A 23,312-nucleotide genomic window follows, 5' to 3' on the forward strand; every position below is an offset into this window, starting at 1 on the left:
TTTCATTTATTATAACTCCATTATTTTAATATAAAAATGTATCCTGAAACTAATCAATATTTAATCAAATATATAATAAAATAAATTAATATTTTATCTTGAAATTGTTATCTCTTATTTCACCCAACGATTAAATAGTTTATTTAAAGAGTATCTCCAATGTGCAGTCCTGTGTCCTTTTATTTTTCGCTTAACCAGTATATATACTGACGGAATAAAATACTTTTATTACTAAATTGTTTTAGTTAATTAATACATATTTTTACCATATTATATGGTTTAACTATGATAAATTAATGTAAACATCATATATGCAAGTTTTTTTTCCCATTGCATACATAACCCTATGCTCTTCTTTTTGTAGTACTTACGTTCTACTAATATAGTTGACACTGTGTAATAAAATACAATTTTTAAAAAAATATATACTTTATTCTTAAACACATGCTAAAAGTAAAAGTCAAATTATTTTTATTAAATATAGAAATATGAGTATCATTTTTTTAAGAGCAACTTTCACACGTAACAAACACAAAATTCATATTGATATGCTATAGCAAAATTTACATAATTGTGCTCCATAGCAAACATATATATGTATAATTTGCTATACATATACGAAAAAACAGTTGTATAATTTGCTATACATATACAAAAAAAAGCAGTTGTATACAAAAGATCAATTGTATAATTTGTGTATGTATAAAACGAGAAAGAGAGAAAGACAAAAGAAAACTGGATAAGGAAATATTTGTATTGTATAATTATAAGTGTATAGGACGAAGATAAATGTATTTGCATGTGTATATATAATTTTCTCTCGCTTTATACAAACAGAAGCGCAATTTATACATTTTGTTATTGTTTTGTATAAGCGAGAGTGGCGAGGGAGATTTGGGAGAGTGGCGAGCGAGATCTGGGAGAGGGGAGAGAGGGGAACGAAANGGTGTTAAATTTAAATTTTTAAAACTTTCCAAATAATGAGATTTGGCCCAAATAAACTACTCCCTCCGTTTCACAAAGAATGACCTCCTTTCCTTTTTAGTCAGTTTCAAAAAGAATGACCTCTTTCCTTTTTTGATAACATTTTACTTTTTGCTTTCCACGTGGCATGTTTAAGACCACAAGATTAAGGACAATTTTGTACATTTGACATAACTTTAATTTAGGACCACAAGATTCAAAAGTTTTTTTTATTTACTTAAACTCCGTGCCAAGTCAAACCAGGTCACTCTTTATGAAACGGAGGGAGTACTATTTAGGAATTTGAGTTATTTGCCAAAAAATTTGCTAAATAATGAGAAAGTGTATGGACAAATAAAATTTGCCAAATTTTTTCCCAAGTTTTACTTGGGAAATCTTTGGCCAAACGGGCCCTAATAATGGTCCCATTAGATGACAAATTCAGAATCTATCGATAATTGATGAATAATATTTGGTTATTGAAATGTGACAGATAAAAATATTTTATATATAACTCTATTATCATAATATAAAATATATCCCGGGTCTAATTAATATTTAATCAAATATAAAATATATTTATTTTTTCTTTTGAAATCGTTATCTTTTATTTCACTTTGATTAATAAAAAAAAATGTATGCACATAAAATACTATGCTTTATTGGTTCAATATTGGCGTACGTGCAACTCCCCAAAATGACATCATTGACAATTCCAATAAGCATTTCCATTTAGGTGGAAGTTTGTTTCAAATTTATTTATTTTTTTCAAAAGATTTATTACTATTAAAAAGATGCAATTTTAATTTATTTATTGCAAAAAACTATTTTTTCTCCAACCAAATAGGAAGAAAAAAAAAACTTTTTTTTACAGAAACTGAGAAAAATGTGGAATCATTGAACAAAAGATGCATAGTTAGAGTGATTCACTCTTAATTGGAGGTTTCAAGTTTGAATCCAAGGAGCCACCCATGAATGAGCGTTGTAATGCACGATCCGAATTTAATTGAGACTCCAATGCAAATTTTAAACACCTGGTGAAAAATTTTAAAAAATTAATATTGTCTGAAATAATTTTATAAAAATTATAAATTTGTATGCCATTCATCTTGTTTCTAAACAAGTAGGAATATTTCAACGTAAACCCCTTCACAAATATCAAAAAAATATGATGAAGGGATATAAATGGATATTTATATAATTTTCATTCTTAATAAGAGTTTTCAAGTATATACGAATTTGATTTTTATAAGTATTATTAATGAGTTTCGATAACAATTTCAAATTAACATATAATATACAAAAAGTTTTCAGTTTTATCCAAATTTGATTGAAAGTCTCTCGAAAAATAACCTCTCATTTATAAAGATAACTAGATAAGGGTACGATCTATGTACATTTTAACCCTTCTCAAATTAACTTATGAGATTAAATTAAGTATGTTATTATTTATCATGTGTATAAAAGTTGAAATACTCGCACTGCCACACAATATGTGCTACACTCATCACTACTTTCAAATTCGAGTTCTAATAACCATATACAACACAAAATATAAATCTAGATTAACCGAGTCAATAACCTCTTCCTCAAAAGATTACTATATGTATACATCATAACATACTCGGACTCAACTTATAAAATTAATACTTACACAATATATACTAATCTAAATTAATCGAATCAATAAACTCTCCAATAATTTATCAAATAAAACAAAAAAGAGGACTTATATTTTCTTCTTCCCACTTCCTCTCTCCATCAACAGAGTCTTGGCCACCACGTATATCTTTCCATTTTTTCCTATTTTTCCACAGATATTCAATAATTAATCAATCAAATCAAATCAAATTTGGAATTTTTTAAATAAAAATCAAAATCCAAACCCAAACCCAAACACAGTACTATATATATATACATATATATTTACTCATAAACTACAGCCCCATAACCAGACGTGTCTCTTAAAAACTTAACCTTTAACCTCTAAAACATCAAAAAACATCATGGAAATTGCAAATATGTTGAAGGGCATGTCTAGTTTTCAATCTTTGAGGTATGTAGGTGTTGATGAATCTTTATTAAACCCAATTTTCTTACGTTTAATTAGTTGTTCTTTTCACCTGGGATTGTTGTTTGTGATTCTTGGTTTATGGGTTTGGAAAAAGATCAAGTGGGATGATAATGGTAACAATGCTGACAACAAACAGAATACTAGGAATGTTAGGTTTATGTATTATAAGCAAACCTTGTTTGGTTCTATAGGTCTTGTCATCTTTAGTTTTTTGTTATGTTTGTTAACTCATTTTTATTGGTATACAAGTGGTTGGTCAGAGGAAAAGATTGTAACTTTTCTTGATTTTGCATTAAAGTTTCTAGCATGGTTGTTAATTTCTGTTTTTATGAACACCAAGTTGGTTGATTCAGGTGAAAACAAATACCCTTTTGTTCTAAGAGTATGGTGGGGGGTTTTGTTCTTTGTTTCTTGTTATTGCTTAGTTATAGACCTTGTTTATGGTAAAAAGATTCAATTTTGGGTACCTGATGTTGTTTACACTGTTATGGGGTTGTTCTTTTGTGTTGTGGGGTTTATTGTTAGAAAAGAGAGTGAAGGAAACATTCTTGAGGAACCCCTTTTGAATGGTAGTGTTGTGAATGGTATAGAATCAAAGAAGTCTAGTGGGGATCAAACTGTGACTCCTTATGCCAATGCTAACATTTTTAGTCTTTTTACTTTCTCTTGGATGAGACCCCTTATATCTGTTGGCTACAAGAAGACATTAGACCTTGAGGATGTTCCTCAGCTTCATAGTGATGATAGTGTTAGAGGGACTTTTCCGATTTTTAGAGAAAAACTAGAATCCATAGGTGGTGGAGGAGGTAGTAGTAACCGTGTGACTACGTTGATGCTGGTGAAGGCTTTGATTTACACTGCGTGGAGGGAAATAGCGTTATCAGCATTCTTTGTGCTTCTCTATACTTCAGCTTCTTACGTTGGCCCTTACCTCATCGATACTTTAGTTCAGTATCTGAATGGAAAACGAGATTTTGATAATGAAGGTTATCTCTTAGTTGCAACGTTCTTTGTTGCGAAGTTGGTAGAGTCTTTGGCACAAAGGCATTGGTTTTTCAAGGTGCAGCAGGGAGGGTATAGGGCACGGGCAGCATTGGTTGCCAAAATCTACAATAAGGGTTTAACGCTTTCTTGTCAGTCAAAGCAAAGCCATACTAGCGGAGAGATCATCAATTTTATGACTGTTGATGCTGAGAGGATTGGTGATTTCGGTTGGTATATGCATGATCCTTGGATGGTGATCATACAAGTTGGTCTGGCGTTGCTAATACTCTATAAAAATCTTGGCCTTGCTTCAATTGCAGCGTTTGTGGCTACAGTACTAGTGATGTTGTTAAACATCCCTTTAGGGAGTTTGCAGGAGAAGTTTCAGGAGAAACTCATGGAGTCGAAAGATAAAAGGATGAAGGCTACATCTGAAGTCTTAAGAAATATGAGAATACTCAAGCTTCAAGCTTGGGAGATGAAGTTTCTGTCTAGGATCTTAGAGCTCAGAAGTATTGAGGCAGATTGGTTGAAGAAATATGTGTACACGTCTGCTACGACTACTTTTGTGTTTTGGGTTTCTCCTACATTTGTTTCTGTGGCGGCTTTCGGTGCTGCAATGCTTATGGGAATCCCACTTGAATCCGGTAAGATATTGTCTGCACTTGCGACATTTAGAATTCTCCAGGAGCCCATCTACAATCTCCCAGATACAATTTCAATGATTGCTCAAACCAAAGTTTCTCTTGATCGTATTGCATCTTTCCTTTCTCTTGAGGACTTGCAGCCTGATGTCATAGAGAAGCTTCCAAAAGGAAGTTCTGATGTAGCAGTTGAGATTGTTGATGGGAACTTCGCGTGGGATGCATCATCCTCCACTCCACTTCTAATGGATGTAAATCTTAGAGTGCTTAATGGCATGAGAGTTGCCATTTGTGGTACTGTTGGTTCTGGAAAATCAAGCTTACTCTCTAGCATTTTAGGGGAGATGCCCAAATTATCAGGTACTATTAAACTCGGTGGAACGAAAGCTTACGTTGCACAGACGCCCTGGATACAGAGTGGAAAGATAGAAGAGAACATAATATTTGGTAAAGAGATGCAGAGGGAGAAGTATGATAAAGTTCTTGAAGCTTGCTCCTTAAAGAAAGACCTGGAAATTCTCTCTTTTGGAGATCAAACAGTCATAGGTGAGAGAGGCATAAATATGAGCGGTGGACAGAAGCAGAGAATACAGATTGCACGTGCTCTCTACCAAGACGCCGATGTTTACCTATTTGATGATCCATTCAGTGCTGTGGATGCTCATACTGGAACCCATCTCTTCACTGTAAGTCATTTCATATGCTTTAGNGTTTCTCTTGATCGTATTGCATCTTTCCTTTCTCTTGAGGACTTGCAGTCTGATGTCATAGAGAAGCTTCCAAAAGGAAGTTCTGATGTAGCAGTTGAGATTGTTGATGGGAACTTCGTGTGGGATGCATCATCCTCCACTCCACTTCTAAAGGATGTAAATCTTAGAGTGCTTAATGGCATGAGAGTTGCCATTTGTGGTACTGTTGGTTCTGGAAAATCAAGCTTACTCTCTAGCATTTTAGGGGAGATGCCCAAATTATCAGGGACTATTAAACTCGGTGGAACGAAAGCTTACGTTGCACAGACGCCCTGGATACAGAGTGGAAAGATAGAAGAGAACATAATATTTGGTAAAGAGATGCAGAGGGAGAAGTATGATAAAGTTCTTGAAGCGTGCTCCTTAAAGAAAGACCTGGAAATTCTTTCTTTTGGAGATCAAACAGTCATAGGTGAGAGAGGCATAAATTTGAGCGGTGGACAGAAGCAGAGAATACAGATTGCACGTGCTCTCTACCAAGACGCTGATGTTTACCTATTTGATGATCCATTCAGTGCTGTGGATGCTCATACCGGAACCCATCTCTTCACTGTAAGTCATTTCATGTGCTTTAGTTTCACATTTGATACTTTTTTTCTAGCCTTGATTGACCCATATTTTAATTGCAGGAATGTATAATGGGACTACTGAATTCAAAAACAGTTCTATACGTTACTCATCAAGTGGAATTTTTGCCTGCTGCAGATTTGATCTTGGTACTCTTTCCTTGTAGTTCCTCGAGTAATTAATGTTTTTTTATTGTACATTGAGTTTGACTCATTTTATATGATATTTCTTCTCAGGTCATGAAAGATGGAAAGATCAGTCAAGCTGGGAAATACAACGATCTTCTCAAACTAGGTAGTGACTTCATGGAACTTGTCGGTGCTCACCAAGAAGCTTTAACAGCAATTGACACGGTTAAGGGAGAAGCACTGAGAAAGAGCGAGGAAAGTAGTGGAATGACTGGCGATAACTCCACCATGCAGGATAAACAGACTTCAGATTGCCAAAATGGTAAAGTTGATGATACTGATGGACAAAAGGGACAAATTGTTCAGGAGGAAGAAAGAGAGAAGGGTAGTGTTGGCTTTTCAGTTTACTGGAAATATATAACAACTGCATATGGAGGTGCCCTTGTCCCAATTGTACTTTTGGCACAAACTGGTTTTCAGCTTCTTCAAATTGGAAGCAATTATTGGATGGCTTGGGCAACCCCCGTCTCGAAGAATGATCCATCTCCTGTTGGCAGTTCTACTCTCATCATTGTGTATGTTGCGTTAGGAATTGCAAGTGCTCTGTGCATCTTCACTAGATCTATGCTTCTTGTTACCGCTGGATATAAGACTGCCTCATTGCTTTTCCATAAAATGCATCATTGCATTTTCCGTGCTCCAATGTCATTCTTCGATGCCACACCAAGTGGGCGGATTCTAAATAGAGTAAGTGAATGATTACATTTCCTTACTTACCACTTGTTTCTTTACATGACCAATGAATACTATCGAAAATTTAACTAGTAACTTCGGAATTTGCTCAAATGTGCTTTGGTATGACAACAGGCATCGACAGATCAAAGTGCAATCGATCTAAATATTCCCTTTCAAGTTGGATCCTTTGCCTTCACAATAATACAGCTTATAGGAATCATTGCAGTAATGTCACAAGTCGCATGGCAGGTCTTCATAGTCTTTATCCCGGTCATTGCAATTTGCATTTGGTTGGAGGTTGGTACTTAGCTTTGTTCTTTTCTCTGAATCTATAACTTTAGCGACGTATGTAAACATGAATTAAATTTAAGTGGTGTGTTTTGTTTAATTGCAGCAATATTACATCCCTGCAGCACGAGAACTGGCACGTCTAAATGGGACATGCAAAGCTCCAGTAATACAGCACTTCGCCGAGACAATTTCAGGATCAAGCACAATTAGAAGTTTCGATCAGGAATCTAGATTCCAGGATGCAAGTATGAGATTAATAGACAATTATTCTCGGCCTAAGTTTCACATAGCTGCTGCGATGGAGTGGCTTTGCATGCGTTTGGATATGTTATCTCTGATCACTTTTGCTTTCGCGTTGATTTTCTTGATCTCTCTTCCTGTTGGAACAATCAATCCAAGTAAGTGCTCTATCTTCATCAGGTTTTCATTCCTTCAAATTTGTTAAATGATTCTAAAGAGTACATCTCACATACATTTTCTCCTTTTTCTTGCCCTTACAGGTGTTGCTGGCTTAGCTGTTACATACGGACTTAATCTGAACGTACTGCAAGCTTGGGTTGTATGGAATCTTTGTATGATGGAAAATAAAATTATTTCCGTCGAAAGAATACTTCAGTATGCTGGTCTTCCAAGTGAACCTCCACTTATCATAGAGTCTAGTAGACCAGATCCTAATTGGCCATTTCGTGGAGAGGTTGAGTTTAACAATCTTCAGGTAAATTGAGTTGTTCTGTAGTGTTATGCAGGTAGATGGAGTTATTGTTAATTCATTGTATGTGTTGATATATCTGAAAACTTTTATAGGTTCGATATGCTCCCCACATGCCTCTCGTGTTGAGAGGGCTTACATGCACTTTCTTTGGTGGGAAGAAGACTGGAATTGTTGGTAGGACAGGCAGTGGTAAATCGACTTTAATACAGACCCTCTTCCGCATAGTTGATCCTGTTGCTGGACAGATAAAAATAGATGGTACCAACATCTCCTCAATTGGTCTGCATGATCTGCGGTCTAGATTGAGTATAATTCCACAGGATCCGACAATGTTTGAGGGGACTGTACGCAGCAACCTAGACCCGCTTGAGGAGCATTCAGATGATCAAATTTGGGAGGTAACAGCTTGGTTTGCCTATTTCGAGGATTGTCATTTCACATAGGAAAATGAAAACTTTTACTTATTGAAAAACTTAATTTAATTTTATGCTTCAGGTGCTCGACAAATGTCAGCTAGGAGACGAAGTTAGGAAGAAAGAAGGCAAACTATATTCTACAGGTTAGAACCACATCATGTTCCGATGATCTCCACGTTTATAGCTGTGACACTTATAATGCTTATATTCTTTTGGATTGCTGCAGTATCTGAGAATGGAGAGAACTGGAGCGTAGGCCAAAGGCAGCTAGTCTGTCTTGGACGCGTGCTACTAAAAAAAAGCAAGGTCCTTGTCCTAGACGAGGCTACAGCATCTGTCGACACTGCAACTGACAATCTAATTCAGCAAACTCTAAGGCTGCACTTCACTGATTCCACGGTTATAACCATCGCTCATAGGATTACATCTGTTCTTGATAGTGACATGGTCCTACTATTAGAACACGGTATGAATCACATTTGCATTTTTTGAGCAAACGGTGGTGGAAATTCTTGGTATTTACTTTCTTTTCTTTGCTATACTACAGGGCTCATTGCTGAATATGACACTCCAGGCAAGTTATTAGAGAACGAATCCTCGTTGTTTGCCAAGCTCGTGGCTGAGTATAGTATGAGATCAAATTCAAGTTTTGAGAACGCCTCAGACACATGAATCTGAGACACTAATCTTCATTGACCACGTTACACGATGATGATGATGATGAAAACTAGTAACATATACTTAACACTCTTTTGAGTTTCCATCCGTGGACGATACAGCTTGAACAAGAACCCGCGAAATGCAGCTCATTGCCTGTGACTTGTGGGAAACTGCAACAATCTTATGGCAGGGAAAGAAGTTCTTCTATTTGTGCAATATTGATAGTGAAATGGCATCTGTTTTTTCTTGTTTTTTATAGACTTTTTGATATGGAAAAATGTTTTAAGTAACTTTGTTTACCAATAATTTGAATGTATGTTGAGTCAAGTGATTAGTTAGTTAAGAGTGCACGGATTTTGTTCCTTCTTGATAAAAGTAGTACTTAACTTTTTGTGTTGAGTTGGAAGTGAAATTACAAGTGTTGAATTTTTCTCTACAAGCAAAAATGAAATACTTTTACAATAAACTCCTTTGACTCAATAATTTTCGTTCACAATTTTTTTCTCTAATTAGACTTTTGTGTGTGAGACGGGAAAATTTTCACTTTTTTATGTGTTAAGTCGAATCAATAGATGTATCATATGTATTTGTAGGTAGAATTTTAATACGAACACTCGATAAACATTTACCATAATTCACTATCAAAATTTTAACGGAATGAATAAGATCTCTCTTCTCTTAACTAGATTTTCCAAATTCGAAACTTGGGGGAGTCATTCACACTTTTGCTCCTGTATTTTCCCCATCATAACAAATAATTTTCTCGTGAAATCTGAGTTTGTTTTTTCATATTATAATATTTCATAAATTATGTTCGAACATGACATTAGTTTACAAAGAACTTGCTCATTTGAAGGTATAAAACACACAATTTTATGTATTACATCTCATAAGTCATAAAAAGCACTTTTGAGCCATACACGAAACGATTAAACGAATCTGAACTAATCGGGCCCGAAACATTTTATTTTTTTGAAGTACTGTGATGGTCAAATATGTCATTTCATTACCTGCAAGTTGCTTTTTAGTAGCTTACTATACTTGTTGTTTATTCAAAGAAGAGGAGCTTAAAAGAAAAGGTGAAAAAATTGAGGCAGGTGAAGCTTAAACGCAATGAGCTCTGGCATCTGCTCAATTTCATCTCTTCAAACTCTACAAAATCTTCAATTCTCCATAAACCCAGAAATCTTTTTGCTTTGTTTTTGTATTTGAGCTGTTTAATTTTGCTTAATTTCCATGGATGCTGCAGTTTTTAATCCATCTTCATTCATTACTACTTGTAATAAACGTTCGTATCCAGGCGTTTATACTCGTCAATTAGGAATACCCATTAAGCTATCTGCTAATAACCTTCGTTACTCTTGTGGGGTTGCGTCAAATTTTGTTCTTCCTTACAATTCGAGGTGTAATTTTAGGAATGGGATTTGTTTATCTGTTAAAGGAGGTAAAGGGGAGTTTCAGAATGCTGAAGATTCTTCTGGGTCGTGCTTGAAAATACCATTTATGCATTTCCTGCTGAAAAAAGGGGTGATTTTGGTTGGGGTGATATGTGGGGTTTTCATAATTGGGTGCAGAAGAGTGTTTGCTGTTGAAGGGGTTTTAAATGGGGGATATGGTGTTTTAGAGCAGGGTTTGGTTTTGTTGAGGAGTTATTGGCCTACGGTTTTGTTGGTTCTCAGGATGTTTAAAGAACAAGGTTTGATTCTTGCGGCACTTCTTAGTCTTTCTGCATTTTTTTCAATGGCTGAGACATCAATAACTACGCTTTGGCCGTGGAAGGTACCTATTTTGCTTCCTCTTTGTATGCATTGTGTTGTTCAATAGAAAAAGTTGTCCCTTTTAAGAGTTGCATTGGTTTTGTAGCTGTTGTTACATATATGTTAGGCATAATACATAAAGACTCAAGCTTGGTGTCAATCGGCAAGTAAGTACTCCAACGTGAGAGTGCACATATGGACACCTCAACTTGGTCTCAACTGACAAACAAACACTCCAACTCGTCCCCACTATGTCTCGTGGATGCTTGATGTCTAGATGTGCAGTCTCAAAGCTGGAGTGCTTATTTGTTAGTTGTTGCCAAGTTTGAGTGTTTGTTTATGTATTATGTGTGTATGTTCCGCGGTAGTCTAAATGCTTCTTAATGGAAATAAAGAAAAATAGCATAAAACTTTTGTATTAATTCTAGCATGCTGAATACTCAAGTTTAATGAGTAAATGATTATGTTTATCACCTTCTCAGTAGTTTCATTTCATCAATTTTAGGATGAGTCCCTTTAGCTGTACAAGTTTATATATGTTGTTCCAAATTGAAACAGTCTAGACGTACGCCAGTCTAAACGTAGATAGAAGACTTCATGGTTGTTCTTAGAATGAAATGGTAACACTCTAAAAACATACTCCTTAAAAATTAAAGTAACACGTTGCCTGGTTGGTAGAAATGAGGACTAGTGTGAGACATTGTAGATGAGGAAGGCTAAATGTAATAGGAAGCATTCTAGAGGGTTTATTATACTTGTGTTTGCTATTTTTTGAGTTTTGAGACTACAAGGGCATAAAAGAGTAAAAATAGACATTGGTTAGTTTTTACATGGACTTAACTTGCAGAATAATAAGGAGATGTATAGTGAAGGACATTGGACATAAAACTGAAGCAACCATTGAAATTATTGTTTTCCTTGTCTATTAAGATTTCCCTAGTAATTAACTTGATAGAAAGAACTGCCTGACTGTAGCTTTGAGTGTTCACATTTGTTTTATGTATTCTGGGCTCAGCTGGACCTTATGGCTCAATGATTGGTAGGTAGCACTTATTCAGCGAGCTGCGTAGAAGCTTATATTGAGTTGCAATTTCAAGAAACTTCAAAAATTTCATACGGAGAATTATCTAGGACTCTAGGTGCATGAGAAAACTTTTCTTTCTAGTACTCTGCCTTCAAAAGCTTTTTCTTTCTTCTCTATCATTTTAAAAACAGAACTTGTTATTTCATTGTTTGCATATCCATTTTACTTGCCTATTAATGCAATTAGTTGTTTCTACTTATAAATGTTAGGTACGAGAGTTAGCTGAAAAAGAATCTGACAATGAAGGAGTCTTCAAAATGTTGAGAAGTGATGTTACTCGATTCCTTACAACTATACTCATTGGAACAACGTACTGCTCATTTGATGTTGTAATCATGACTTAAACTGTTTCTGCACTTGTAGTTGAAGATTATTCCTTATTTTAGATTTGGTTTGTGTGCGCAGCGTTGTCAATATTGCAGCTACAGCATTAGTTACTGAGGCTGCAACTGCGGCATTTGGTGAAGCCGGTGTGAGTGCAGCAACTGGAGTTATGACGGTATGTCATGTTCCATCTACGTTGTCCTTAGTGTTGGGTTTTTCCATACACATATATTTTCCTTATCTGTTTAGGCAAAAAAGCATATGCTTGATGGGTTGAATACATACCAAACCCTAGTTCTCAAAGGAGTCTATTGTTACCTTTCTCAAAAAAATCTCAAAGGAGTCTGATCTCATCCCCTGATTTGTAAAAAGAGTCTGATTTGCTCCTGTGGTAAAACCTTTATTGCTGAAGATACTTCAGTCCGTTTCCCTTTGTTTGACAAGAACTGGAAATTGAATGAACTCAGACCCCTTTTGCTTCTTCTTTGACTTGTGTCAATTGCAATACAATATTCTGCTAGTGTTGCTAACCTGCTACCTTTTTTCTGCCTATGCTGCAAGGTTGCGATCCTTCTCCTAACGGAAATTACTCCAAAAAGTATTGCTGTTCACAATGCCACAGAAGTTGCTAGGTTTGTGGTAAGTTGAACTCTTGGTTGGAACCAAGACTTATTAATAGTTAAATATTACAGATCAAGTTCTTCTGCATAGCTGATAATGCTCGAAAAATCTTAGATGAAATCTGATTTGAAATGCCTCTAGGTTAGGCCAGTTGCATGGCTTTCCTTGATACTATATCCAGTTGGAAGAGTTGTGACATATCTATCAATGGGAATGCTAAAACTCCTCGGCTTGAAAGGAAGAAGGTATGGTGATCATAAATCAAGTCTTGCTATTTTCATGAGCTCTGCCTCACAGTGTTAATCTTTTTTACCATTCTTTCAGTTGGAATATGTATATCATAATTTTATGTTTTTGTGAGCATATTTATGGAACATGCTCTTATGATATTTCTAATCGTTTATGTAATTCTGAATATGGCAAGTTCACATGCATGTCTTATTTGAAAGACTATCTATATTATGCGTGCTTATCCTTAGAAATCGTTGTGAGCATCTATATGCTGTTTTTTAATTAGATAAATACATTATTGTCAAAAGATACAAGAAAAGCATAAGGTGCCTTGTCCACATAATTTAGGTTTCTAAGGGCCTGTTTATACATGATTTGATGATTTGAAATTGGAACTTTGTTTGGACATGTCATTTGGATTTTTTAAGTTGTATTTTTTATCATAAACATGATGAGAACCCAACATTTTGTGAAAATTATTTTGGGCAATCCTCTTCCCATGAGCTAACTTTTGGGGTTGAGTTAGAAAAACTGAATGAATTGAATTGGGGTCTCATATGGTCTTGTGGAATCCTTCCCCTTGAGCTAGCTTTTGGGTTGAGTAAAAAAAACTGAAATCCTACTTTTTGAGCCCCTAATCCTACGGCCAAACACCTATTAAGTGTTTTCGTCCATAATAACTTGTAGAAAAGTTAAAAGTATGTTTACAGATACAATAAGTGAAAAGTATTGGGGTCTCACATTGGTTGAGGGTATGGGCTATAGTCTCGGTCTAAATATTTTATTTTGATAAGATATATATTATTAGAAAAGGAACCAGTACTCTTGGTACTAAAATTACAAACAAGCTGACAAAAGTTAGTTGGATCCTCCTTCACTTTGTCGCCAGTCCATCTAAATCCAGCATTGATTCTACATCATTCTCATTTGCCAAAACTTTAAGTTGTGTCATTAATTTTATATTCATTTTGGTAATCTAGTGAACCATATGTCACTGAGGATGAATTGAAGTTGATGCTGCGTGGGGCGGAGTTAAGTGGCGCAATTGAGGAGGAAGAGCAGGTGAGTTCATGTGTTTTCTGGGTTTCTGGTTTTTATGCTTGAACCTCAACTGTTACCAAATATGAACCACAGAAGCACATGCATATTCTAATGATACATAAGCTTGTCTAGTTCACATAGAATTGGTTGTCCATTAGAATAGCCTTCACATATGTGGCCATTGTACCAAATGCAGCATCTTGAGATGTGTTTATCATGTCCATTTGAACGAGCACTATTTTAGCACACTCTGTATTTTGTTCTTATCTTGCATGTTATTATTGGAGATCCATGGTTACATAGTTAGAAGTCCATGGAGCCAGTCTTATCAAAGGCGAAAAATGTAAAAAAAACTAAGGTTTGTTGGTGCTTTAAGCGCAAATAAAGTGTGGACCTTGAAGAAGAAAGACGTGCATGGAGAAAAAATACAACTATGTATGCATAGTCCAAGACTATTAATTATAAGCATGAATAACTAATATAAGAACAAAGAAATTGAAAAATGTTTACGATGAAGTGAAATATCACTTGTGTAGTATCTTCAGGATTACACGAATTGGCAAGGAAAAGTGCCTTAGATCCTTGATGTCGAGACTGAAGCACAGTAAAGCGTGGCTGACCGCACTTTAAGCGCGCTTTGACAACACTGAATGGAGCAACATACAAGTGTACTATTTTACCCTCTTTAAAAGACAACAAAATGTATGACCTAAACATTAATGAGAGAGTTGTTATGCTAATGACTTTTTCTTGGGAAGAACTGTCAAACAAACATAACATCCAAAACTTGAAAAAATAATTGACGAATTTTTTTTTACCTTGTTTCTTCTATGCACCACCTTAGTCATGCCCTCCAATGTTACATCAGCTGTATAATTGGTGCAGAAGCCAGTGCTTTGTGCCTTGGCTCGTCTTCTCTGGAAGAGGAGGGGTTTGTTCGATTTTGCCTTGACGAGCATCTTCAGGCTACCACATTGTTTCCCTTGGCCAAAAAAATGACTGTGGTTTAATCACAGCTGCCACCTTTTTATTGGGAATTTGGCATCCCAGCTTTTATGGATTTTTTTTGGAGCTTAAAAACAGTTGGATTTTAAGCAGTTTTGGTTTAAAATAAGCCAAAATGCTTAAAAGTTGATTTGACCAGCTTTGAACATATTTCTCGGATTTTTTTTTTAATTTGTTGATTTCCATGCATAAGTAGGTATCTTTTGCAACATACTAATGCGTTAGTTTAGACGCAACTATGGGAACACAATCTATCTCACATAAAATAATACATAGATTCCCGCATAACTTATGCAAGTATTATTATGAGGAAAACAAAAAGGAGCAACCAAATGTTGTATTAATGAATGTTGATTTTATGTGAGACTAAATCTCCTCAAATCTCAACCAAACACTATAATCTTATGCTTGCTTTTATGTGGAGATTATATCTCCTAAAATTAAACCCTGACCCATTAATGTCTCTGTCCTCTTGCAGGACATGGTTGAAAATGTGTTGTCTTGCAAGAGACATGAGTTCTGCTTAAATTTTTTTAATTTTATTTTGGTTTGGTATGACAGTGACATGAGTTGTGCTTAAATGGAGACGTGAGGATTCATATAGCCAATCCCAACTTGTTTGGGACTAGGGCAGAGTAATTGATATATATCTCCTAAAACTTTAACCAGATGAACCTTCTATGCCTCTGTTTTCTTGCAGGATATGATTGAAAATGTGTTGGAGATTAAAGATACTCATGTCAGGGAGGTAATGACACCTCTTGTTGATGTTGTTGCAATCGATGCCAGTGCAACGTTAGTTGATTTCCATAGTTTGTGGGTGACACATCAGTACTCCAGGTCTAATAGACTTTTCATTGCTTGTTTTTGCATAGAGAAGAAGTTTCCTTCAATAGGTGCTAAAAGAGTTTGGCTATGAATTTTCAGGGTGCCCGTTTTTGAGCAACGTATAGATAATATTGTTGGCATTGCATATGCCATGGATCTCCTAGATTATGTACAAAAGGTCTAGCATCTACAACTTCAACCAGCCTCTTTCAAATTGTAGTGGTGTCATTTTTAATTGTACACATAAATCTCATAGTATGCTGAAAATTTTCTTTGATTTTGAAGGGAGAACTGCTGGAAAGTTCTATTGTGGGAGATATGGCACATAAACCTGCATACTTTGTTCCCGGTAGTTTACATTTCTTCCTGATGTTGACTGCTGTATAAATAAGAAATCATAGTTCTATGTCACCTAAACCATGGATCTTCAAAGTCAATAATTTAAATTACTGATTTAAGTTGCTGATCAGTAGGTATTGTAAGTACAGCTTCATAGCCTTATCAGAGACTTCATGTACTGTCTACCATAACTAAATCAACAAACAGATATACATACTTTTTAGTATAATTAACAATACCGAAGCCACTTTGCTGAAGGTAGTGCTGCCTTTCAGATCCTCACACTGTTGAGATGTGAATTGTTCCTATTTAACCAGCTGCTATGGGAGTGAATCATTCCTATTTCCTAGAACACGTCTCCCTTAAAACATTTCATGCTTTATGCTTATAAGTTGCATACACATTGCTCGTGTTTTCTTTCCACACACGATATTTCCCAATGAGGCAAACAAAATAATCTTGTAACAATGCAGATTCTATGTCAGTGTGGAACCTTCTTAGAGAGTTCCGCATCAGAAAGGTACACATGGCTGTTGTTCTTAATGAATATGGAGGAACCATTGGAGTAAGTATTCTCTCTCATCGTTTCTGTTTATTGGTTGTAGCGCTTTGTTAATTCTATCAAAATTTCTTATCCACTGTGTATCTATCATTTAATTATCTATAACAATGTCTTCACATTATCTCTCCTATGAAACAGATTGTAACCCTTGAAGATGTGGTCGAGGAAATTGTTGGTGAAATCTTTGACGAAAATGATTCAAAAGTAAGACTTATGAGTCCCTCTTTCCACTTCTTTGAACAGCTAGTTATTTGTAGGTTCACAGTTCTCTGATGGATACCCTCTTCAGTGATAGAATACATAGATATTTAGTATGTGGAAGTATATTTGTTTATATATATTTTCTTGTTGCGTGACAGGAGGAAATCCAGAAAAAAACTGGCTATATTGTCATGCGGGCTGAGGGAATATACGATGTTGATGCAAATACCTCCATTGACCAGCTCTCTGAAGATCTCAATATTAAAATGCCAGAGGTGTGCTTTTCTTCTGAGAGTTAAAATTTTCTGTCTTTAAACTACATTTTACTGCTAGTTTAACCATACAAGATAGCCGCCACTCGTAGTCCCTAATTTGTCAGGAGTAGTTTGTGTGAGTCCTGTTCATTTCATGGTTCAAGAAAACATAGATGAGGCTTCGGAGCTCTTGAATTTTCATTTTTCCCTTCTCTTGAATTTTCATTTTTCCCTTTTCGAGCAGAGACGTGAAAATAACTTAAAACACATTTCCTAGCTGTCAAGTCTCTCCTTTCTGCAAATAACTATTATGTTTGCTTGTGTTAACATGATTTTGGTAGGGGAAACTGCCTTCAACTAATGTTAATCATTCTAGAATCGTCCCATTAATTGACGTCTTCTATTTATTCTGTATCAGGACCATCAATATGAGACAGTCTCTGGTTTTGTCTGCGAAGCATTTGGATATATCCCAAGGACAGGTGAGACGATTAAGCTTATACTGGAAAGGGGAAATGAAGACGAGGACAACAATTACAATGACACAGAATCTGATCGAACAGACCACAACGAGAAGAACCAAACTTTTAAGCTTGAGGTATGTTTACTTGTTTATCGGTGAATATTATGGCTAAGAATTGACACTGAACGCATCAACTACCTTCTAAAATTGAAGCTTTCGTCGTTTTCCATGAACTTACCAGACTTAAGAACTTCACAATAAGCATATATTTAGTTGGTACCTGATTTTGTCAATTTTGGTGTAGATATTAGCGGGGAATGCCAGAAAAGTTAGTGCTGTTCGATTTGAACGGATCAATGACGATGTAGAAGTAGAGACCAGTGAGGTAACACGACTCGTTCCAAAAATTATGACTAGGAAGAGGAAGAGTAACGGAGGCTCAGATAGAAGCAACCACGACGAAATCTCTTTTATGGAGAGGAGAGATGAGGATGACAATTCCAACAATTTTGTTATGGCTGAACGTGAGGACAACCTTGATGTTGCAGATAAACAATAGTTGCATGAATTATTACATTTTTTTTTTTACTTAAATTTGAATGTAAATCACGGCGTCTTAGTCCTTTGATAGTGTTCGATTTCCAAAAATGAAATGAAAATGTTACTTATGAAACTTATTTTTTGCTACTTTCGGGGTGGCCCAGTGGTTTAGGCTTGGGACCGCCATGTTGGAGGTCTCAAGTTCGAAACCCCTTGCCAGCGAAAGCAAGGGGTTTGCTTCTAGGTCGAGCTCGTCGCACCGGACTTGCCTAGTGCGGTGGTTTGCGAGCTATTGCATAGGAGTGGGGGTTTTACCTGGTGCGCACCCAAAGGATAGTGGCTGCAGGTTTTCCTTGTCATAAAAAAAAAATGAAAGTCCAAATGACACTATTTGTCCTTGAATCAATTAAAAAATAATATTAAGATATTGCCCATGATTGTGACCTTTAGCCTTTAGGCAATTCGAAGATTCACCTTTTGATTACTTTGATGAGCCATCATATTGTGACCTTTAGATAATACTTCAAAGAACATCAATTTAATATATTATAACTATCTTTTCATTCTAGCACAAGTACAAAAAAAAAATCAAGAATATTGGCCAATAACCACAAAACATACCCAGTGAAATATGAAGCGGATAATTAAGATGTATGCAGATGTTATTCTTATCTGTGGGATAAGGTGGTTATTTCCGATAGATCCTCGCTCAAAAGAAAGGAAATTGAAGCATGTTTGTATGGAAAAAAATATGATAATACACTTACAAGATACAAAGCAACTAAACGAGAAACCAAGACAAGAATATTGGGTAGTAATTAGTACTTAATTACAAATTTCTATACATAGTTTTTACAAGTAATAAATACATAAATACAATTCCTAAGTAAAATTAAGAATCTTTACATGGACTAGAAATCATTTTTGCAGCATAGTGTATAGGCAAAGATATAGCTGCAATTCCTATACAAATGGACCATTGTTTAACTCCTAATTTTTTCCAATGATCAATTTTTGACATAATCTGAAATAATATAACTTGTAAAATAATAATAATCCCTATAATTACACAACTAACTATAAACAATAACCATTTTCTCCCTTTGGAGATTCCTGTCTTAGTGATCATCTCAATGGCACTAATGATCAATAAAAAAACTTGGCATAATACATAAATATTGAAGATCATGGTACTCAACAATGCCTCGTTGACGTGAAAAAATGATTTCCCCTTCATGGTAAGCATCAATAGAAGTGTAACTTGTAACATAGAATGAACAACTATGTTCCTTAACATGTTGTTGGTTACCATGGGTGCACCTGTGCCATAATAATTCAACGTGATTTGATCAACTGAATTAGACTCACGAGGCTTTATGGTTGATGTTATGATGGACAAAAAAAGGGCACCAAAAACTTCTATAAGTAGATTTACCCACAACAATTGAAATGGTGTCAATTGATGATCTTGATCATCACTTGTGGGGTTGAAAAATAAAATAATAAAGTTTGAAGTGAAGGCAGAAATATTGAGTATCAATTGCAATTGTATGAACTTCTCAAGACTTATGCATACATACCTACAATAACAAAAACTACGTCTTAGTCCAAAATAAGTTGAGTCAGAAATCAATAAGACGTAAAAAAATTCCAATATTAGCATGACTAAAATAGTCTCAACTAATTGATATCGCATAGGCATACTTACTTGGCCAAGATTAATATGGCTAGGATCTTACCAAAGTTCGAGTCAACGATAGTAATATCAGCATCTTCTTTAGCTAAGTCTGCACAATTTTCCCCAAAAAAAATTCCAACATCAGCTTCTTTTAGAGATGGTAAATCTCTAATAGACGAACCGGTTGCCGCCACGTGTCCACCTCTCTTTTTCAAGCAATTAACCAATAGTAATTTATCAGCTGGAGAACAATTGGCCATTACTTTAATTTTGTGACACATATTAATTTGAGCTTCTTTTGGACTTTTTCTAAATTCAATAGCTTCAATTATGGATCCTTGTAAATCTTCTTCAATTCTTAATATTCCAGAATTAATAGCCATTAATCTTGATGTATTCAAGTCATCATCCACCATTAACTTGACCTCTATCCCAGATTTTCGACACACTTCAATCGTTCGTCTCAACTCAGATGAATACGGATTTTTTAATACCACGATCCCTAAGAAACTCAACCCATCTTTCGCGATAATAGTACTATTTTCCTTTTCTTCTTCTTCTAGCGATGATCTTATAACTTGTTTATAAGCGAAACCATAGCAATGAACTCCATTAGATACTATAATACTCGCGATTTTTCGATTGAACAACTCTCTTTTTTCTTCATCTAGGGTTTGCATGGTACCATTATTAATATCATAATAGTTAGAACACATAGATAACACTAACTTTGGTTCTCCTTTCCAATGTACATGCAAAAATTCTCCAATTTCTTCTTTGTTTCTTTTTAATAACACCCCACATAATCCTTTGTTAGGATAATAATTTTCAAGGTTTAAAATGCTACAACTTCCATGAAATTGTTCAATATTTGCACCAAACAATTTCTCAGCCCAAATAAGAAGTGCATCCTCATCAACATGACCAATTATATTCATAAAAATTCCTTCAAGTAATGTATTCCGAACTTCCTCAGTAAAATCTGCATGCAGTGACGTAGTCAGAAATTTTATTAACAGAAATTCAAAAAAATTATAACTAGCAAGTTGGCAAAACCAAAAAAAGTTCAAAAATAAAGATATATAGATTAAGGAGATTCAATTGAATCCTTTTTCTTACCTCTAGCTCCGCCACTGAATACAGATAAGTCATTGATTTTCTCGAAGCCAATCCATAAATCCACCAAAGTTGAATGATTCACAACAAAATGAGATGTTTTACTAAGGCACAAAGTGGTAACAAGAGCTCCATTAGCACAAGATGGAAGATTATGAACTATGATTTGATCATTCTTTTTCACATCTTTAGATGCATATAGAAGAACAATAAACATCCCTAAAGATAATCCATCTTTTAATGAAAACACCAAAATACAAACCATAGCTACAAAGCCATTAACCTTATTGGTACCATAATTTTCACCTCTCTTCCTCCTCATGTATTTCGTGGCCTCGTTCATTATCTCCTCCATCGCGTTCTTCATACCTTTAGGATCGCGATCTTTATCACAACACCATGACTTGTTCCACAAGAAACATCGAAAAACTTCAACTACAAGAATGATCAAAGAGAGACTCAAGGATAATTTATCCAAGAATGAGCTCATTTCATCAATCGATTTTTGAATCTTTGAGTAACACTGATCATGACCATTATTTTGGAAACTTGTTACACACTTCATCAACTTGATTCTCTCTTTATTTTCACCAACTGCAGTTACTAGTAACTGACAACTTCCTTCCACTAATTTTGTACGATTAAACAAGACATGATGCAACTGTCCGCTTGGTAGTACTAAATCATGATGACTAGTACTACCATCATCGAACTTGTACGAGTTACCTTGAATTAAAATTCCATCAGCAGGGACATGATCACCACTTTCCAACAACACAATATCACCAACCACTACTTCAGAAGATGGAATTTGTACAAGTTGTTGGTGTCTAAGAACCCTAATTACCTTCTTTTTACGCGATAATCTCCTCTTCGATATCCATCTTGCCTTGAAAAACCTATAATCAAACGTGACAAAATTAGCTTATGAAATCATAACTCATCAAATCCACTCAAGTTTGAGCTGATTATTGACCCGCTCATTTACTAGTCTAAATTAATTCATGAAAAATAATCTTTTTCTATTTGATAAAAAAGATATAAGACAACAAATAAAGCAATTAAAACTTAGTATGAGTCAGACAGATTGAGTTATGACTCGCATTTTAGCTCATTTCAGCTCAAGTAACTTTTGGACTGGTGATTCATTAACCATATTCAGCTCAACTCGTTCATTTGTCACCTATATACCTGAAAGTAACGCTGAAGTTTAAAATGAAAAAAATTGGCAAGAAGATTATAACAGAATCAAACAACGCTTCTTGCAGTCCGTTCCTCTTGATCCCAATCACAAGAGAAAGCGCGACACAACAAAATAGAAGGATAAAAGTGCTTTCTTTGAATGCTTCAAGTGTTAATTCACGAAAACTTTTTTTCTTGAGAGAAGGAGAAGAGAAGTTGTTGTTTGAACCAAATGATTTTCGACGACGATAGAGATCGATAGAATCTCCAAATACGCCAGAAGAAGTATTGGTTTCAAGTGCATGAAATAGTTGTTGAAGGGTAAAAGATTGAGGATTTGATAATTCTTCTATACTAATTGAGAAGTAATTAGAGTTTATGGTGTTCTCATGAGTCATTGATCATGTGTGTGTAACAATTAATCTTGTATAATTTGTGTTATTTAAAGAGTTTGGTTAGGTGTTTATGAAAGAGATGGAGGAATAAAGAAAAAGATATTTAGCTTTACACATCTCAATTAAGTAAGTTATAAGAGTATTTAAATTATATGTAGTGGGACAATATAAATTTTTTGAGAATTATATTGCTTATTAGGTAATTATAGGAAAGTTTCTTTGATAGTAAGTAGCATGATGTGATAGGTAAGTATTGTTTAGACATAATATAGTTAAAAGTAATTAAAAATATGCTATCTTTAATATATAGTTTAAAGTTGTAACTGAGATTGTCACATATTTCAATATGTAACTAGAGCAGACAGAAGTCTCGAGTTTAAATTTCTCACCAGGCAATTTGAGAAAACAAAAGATACTTTCATGTGTTTGGTTGATTAGAAAGAACCGGACCTACACAAGAAAGAGTGTTCAAACATAATATAATTAAGTAATTAAAAGTTATACACTCTTTTTCTAACCGTTCGAACTTGCGAACTGTCGTATTTTCACATGTTTGACTCATTGAAAAAGAATCAGATTCATGAATAAAATAACATGTTAAAATATATATAATATAAGTAATTAAAAGTTTATTTTTTTAATGGCTTAAATTTTAATATTCTAAAAGACTAAGAAGTTTACAAGAAAATGAAGTTTGAGGAAAGGTAGAATTTCTGTGAGCTTTCTCCAAAGACTAATGCTTACTAAGAATAAAAAAAGTGATGTGAG

General features: G+C 34.9%; 2 protein-coding genes and 1 pseudogene across 4 annotated transcripts; 2 read left to right on the top strand and 1 right to left on the bottom strand.

Annotated features, from left to right (window-relative positions):
* Nucleotides 1-2,891: 2,891 nt before the first annotated feature.
* On the top strand, nucleotides 2,892-9,353 carry LOC125877842 (ABC transporter C family member 3). Of its 2 annotated transcripts, none has more exons than XM_049559112.1 (11): nucleotides 2,892-5,211; nucleotides 5,827-5,966; nucleotides 6,044-6,130; nucleotides 6,218-6,856; nucleotides 6,977-7,141; nucleotides 7,239-7,533; nucleotides 7,636-7,850; nucleotides 7,940-8,245; nucleotides 8,343-8,406; nucleotides 8,490-8,729; nucleotides 8,811-9,353. In XM_049559112.1, exons 1-11 carry the CDS (start codon nucleotides 2,970-2,972, stop codon nucleotides 8,933-8,935), a joined length of 4,518 nt encoding a protein of 1,505 aa, XP_049415069.1. In that variant the 5' UTR covers nucleotides 2,892-2,969; the 3' UTR covers nucleotides 8,936-9,353. The 2 variants fall into 2 exon arrangements, with proteins under 2 accessions (XP_049415069.1, XP_049415070.1); XM_049559113.1 differs by having other exon boundaries at nucleotides 2,892-5,025; nucleotides 5,641-5,966.
* Nucleotides 9,354-9,962: 609 nt separating this feature from the next.
* Nucleotides 9,963-18,326, top strand: LOC125877844 (putative DUF21 domain-containing protein At3g13070, chloroplastic). The gene is made up of 14 exons (XM_049559114.1): nucleotides 9,963-10,702; nucleotides 11,974-12,074; nucleotides 12,170-12,263; nucleotides 12,650-12,727; nucleotides 12,851-12,954; nucleotides 13,921-14,002; nucleotides 15,687-15,826; nucleotides 15,914-15,992; nucleotides 16,100-16,163; nucleotides 16,627-16,718; nucleotides 16,854-16,919; nucleotides 17,075-17,191; nucleotides 17,589-17,768; nucleotides 17,938-18,326. The coding sequence occupies exons 1-14, from the start codon at nucleotides 10,160-10,162 to the stop codon at nucleotides 18,190-18,192; spliced, it is 1,995 nt and encodes a 664-aa protein (XP_049415071.1). The 5' UTR covers nucleotides 9,963-10,159; the 3' UTR covers nucleotides 18,193-18,326.
* Nucleotides 18,327-18,969: 643 nt separating this feature from the next.
* On the bottom strand, nucleotides 18,970-21,904 carry LOC125877843 (calcium-transporting ATPase 12, plasma membrane-type-like; annotated as a pseudogene). Its single transcript, XR_007447635.1, has 3 exons — nucleotides 20,971-21,904; nucleotides 19,882-20,833; nucleotides 18,970-19,753 (listed from the first exon to the last, which is right to left on the bottom strand). The product of XR_007447635.1 is annotated as a calcium-transporting ATPase 12, plasma membrane-type-like (transcript).
* Nucleotides 21,905-23,312: the final 1,408 nt, after the last annotated feature.

This window comes from Solanum stenotomum, chromosome 9, assembly GCF_019186545.1.
Source record: "Solanum stenotomum isolate F172 chromosome 9, ASM1918654v1, whole genome shotgun sequence".
NCBI classification, from domain to species: Eukaryota; Viridiplantae; Streptophyta; class Magnoliopsida; order Solanales; family Solanaceae; genus Solanum; species Solanum stenotomum.

What these genes read in the sequence shown, in the direction of transcription:
- LOC125877844 (XM_049559114.1), top strand. Translation starts at nt 10,160, where the DNA reads ATGGATGCTGCAGTTTTTAATCCATCTTCATTCATTACTACTTGTAAT. An exon ending in CAGCAACTGGAGTTATGACG is followed by an intron (nt 12,264 to 12,649) that starts GTATGTCATGTT and finishes CTATGCTGCAAG; the next exon opens with GTTGCGATCCTTCTCCTAAC. An exon ending in CAATTGAGGAGGAAGAGCAG is followed by an intron (nt 14,003 to 15,686) that starts GTGAGTTCATGT and finishes GTTTTCTTGCAG; the next exon opens with GATATGATTGAAAATGTGTT.
- LOC125877842 (XM_049559112.1), top strand. Translation starts at nt 2,970, where the DNA reads ATGGAAATTGCAAATATGTTGAAGGGCATGTCTAGTTTTCAATCTTTG. An exon ending in TGTTGGAACAATCAATCCAA is followed by an intron (nt 7,534 to 7,635) that starts GTAAGTGCTCTA and finishes TTGCCCTTACAG; the next exon opens with GTGTTGCTGGCTTAGCTGTT. An exon ending in AGGCAAACTATATTCTACAG is followed by an intron (nt 8,407 to 8,489) that starts GTTAGAACCACA and finishes GGATTGCTGCAG; the next exon opens with TATCTGAGAATGGAGAGAAC.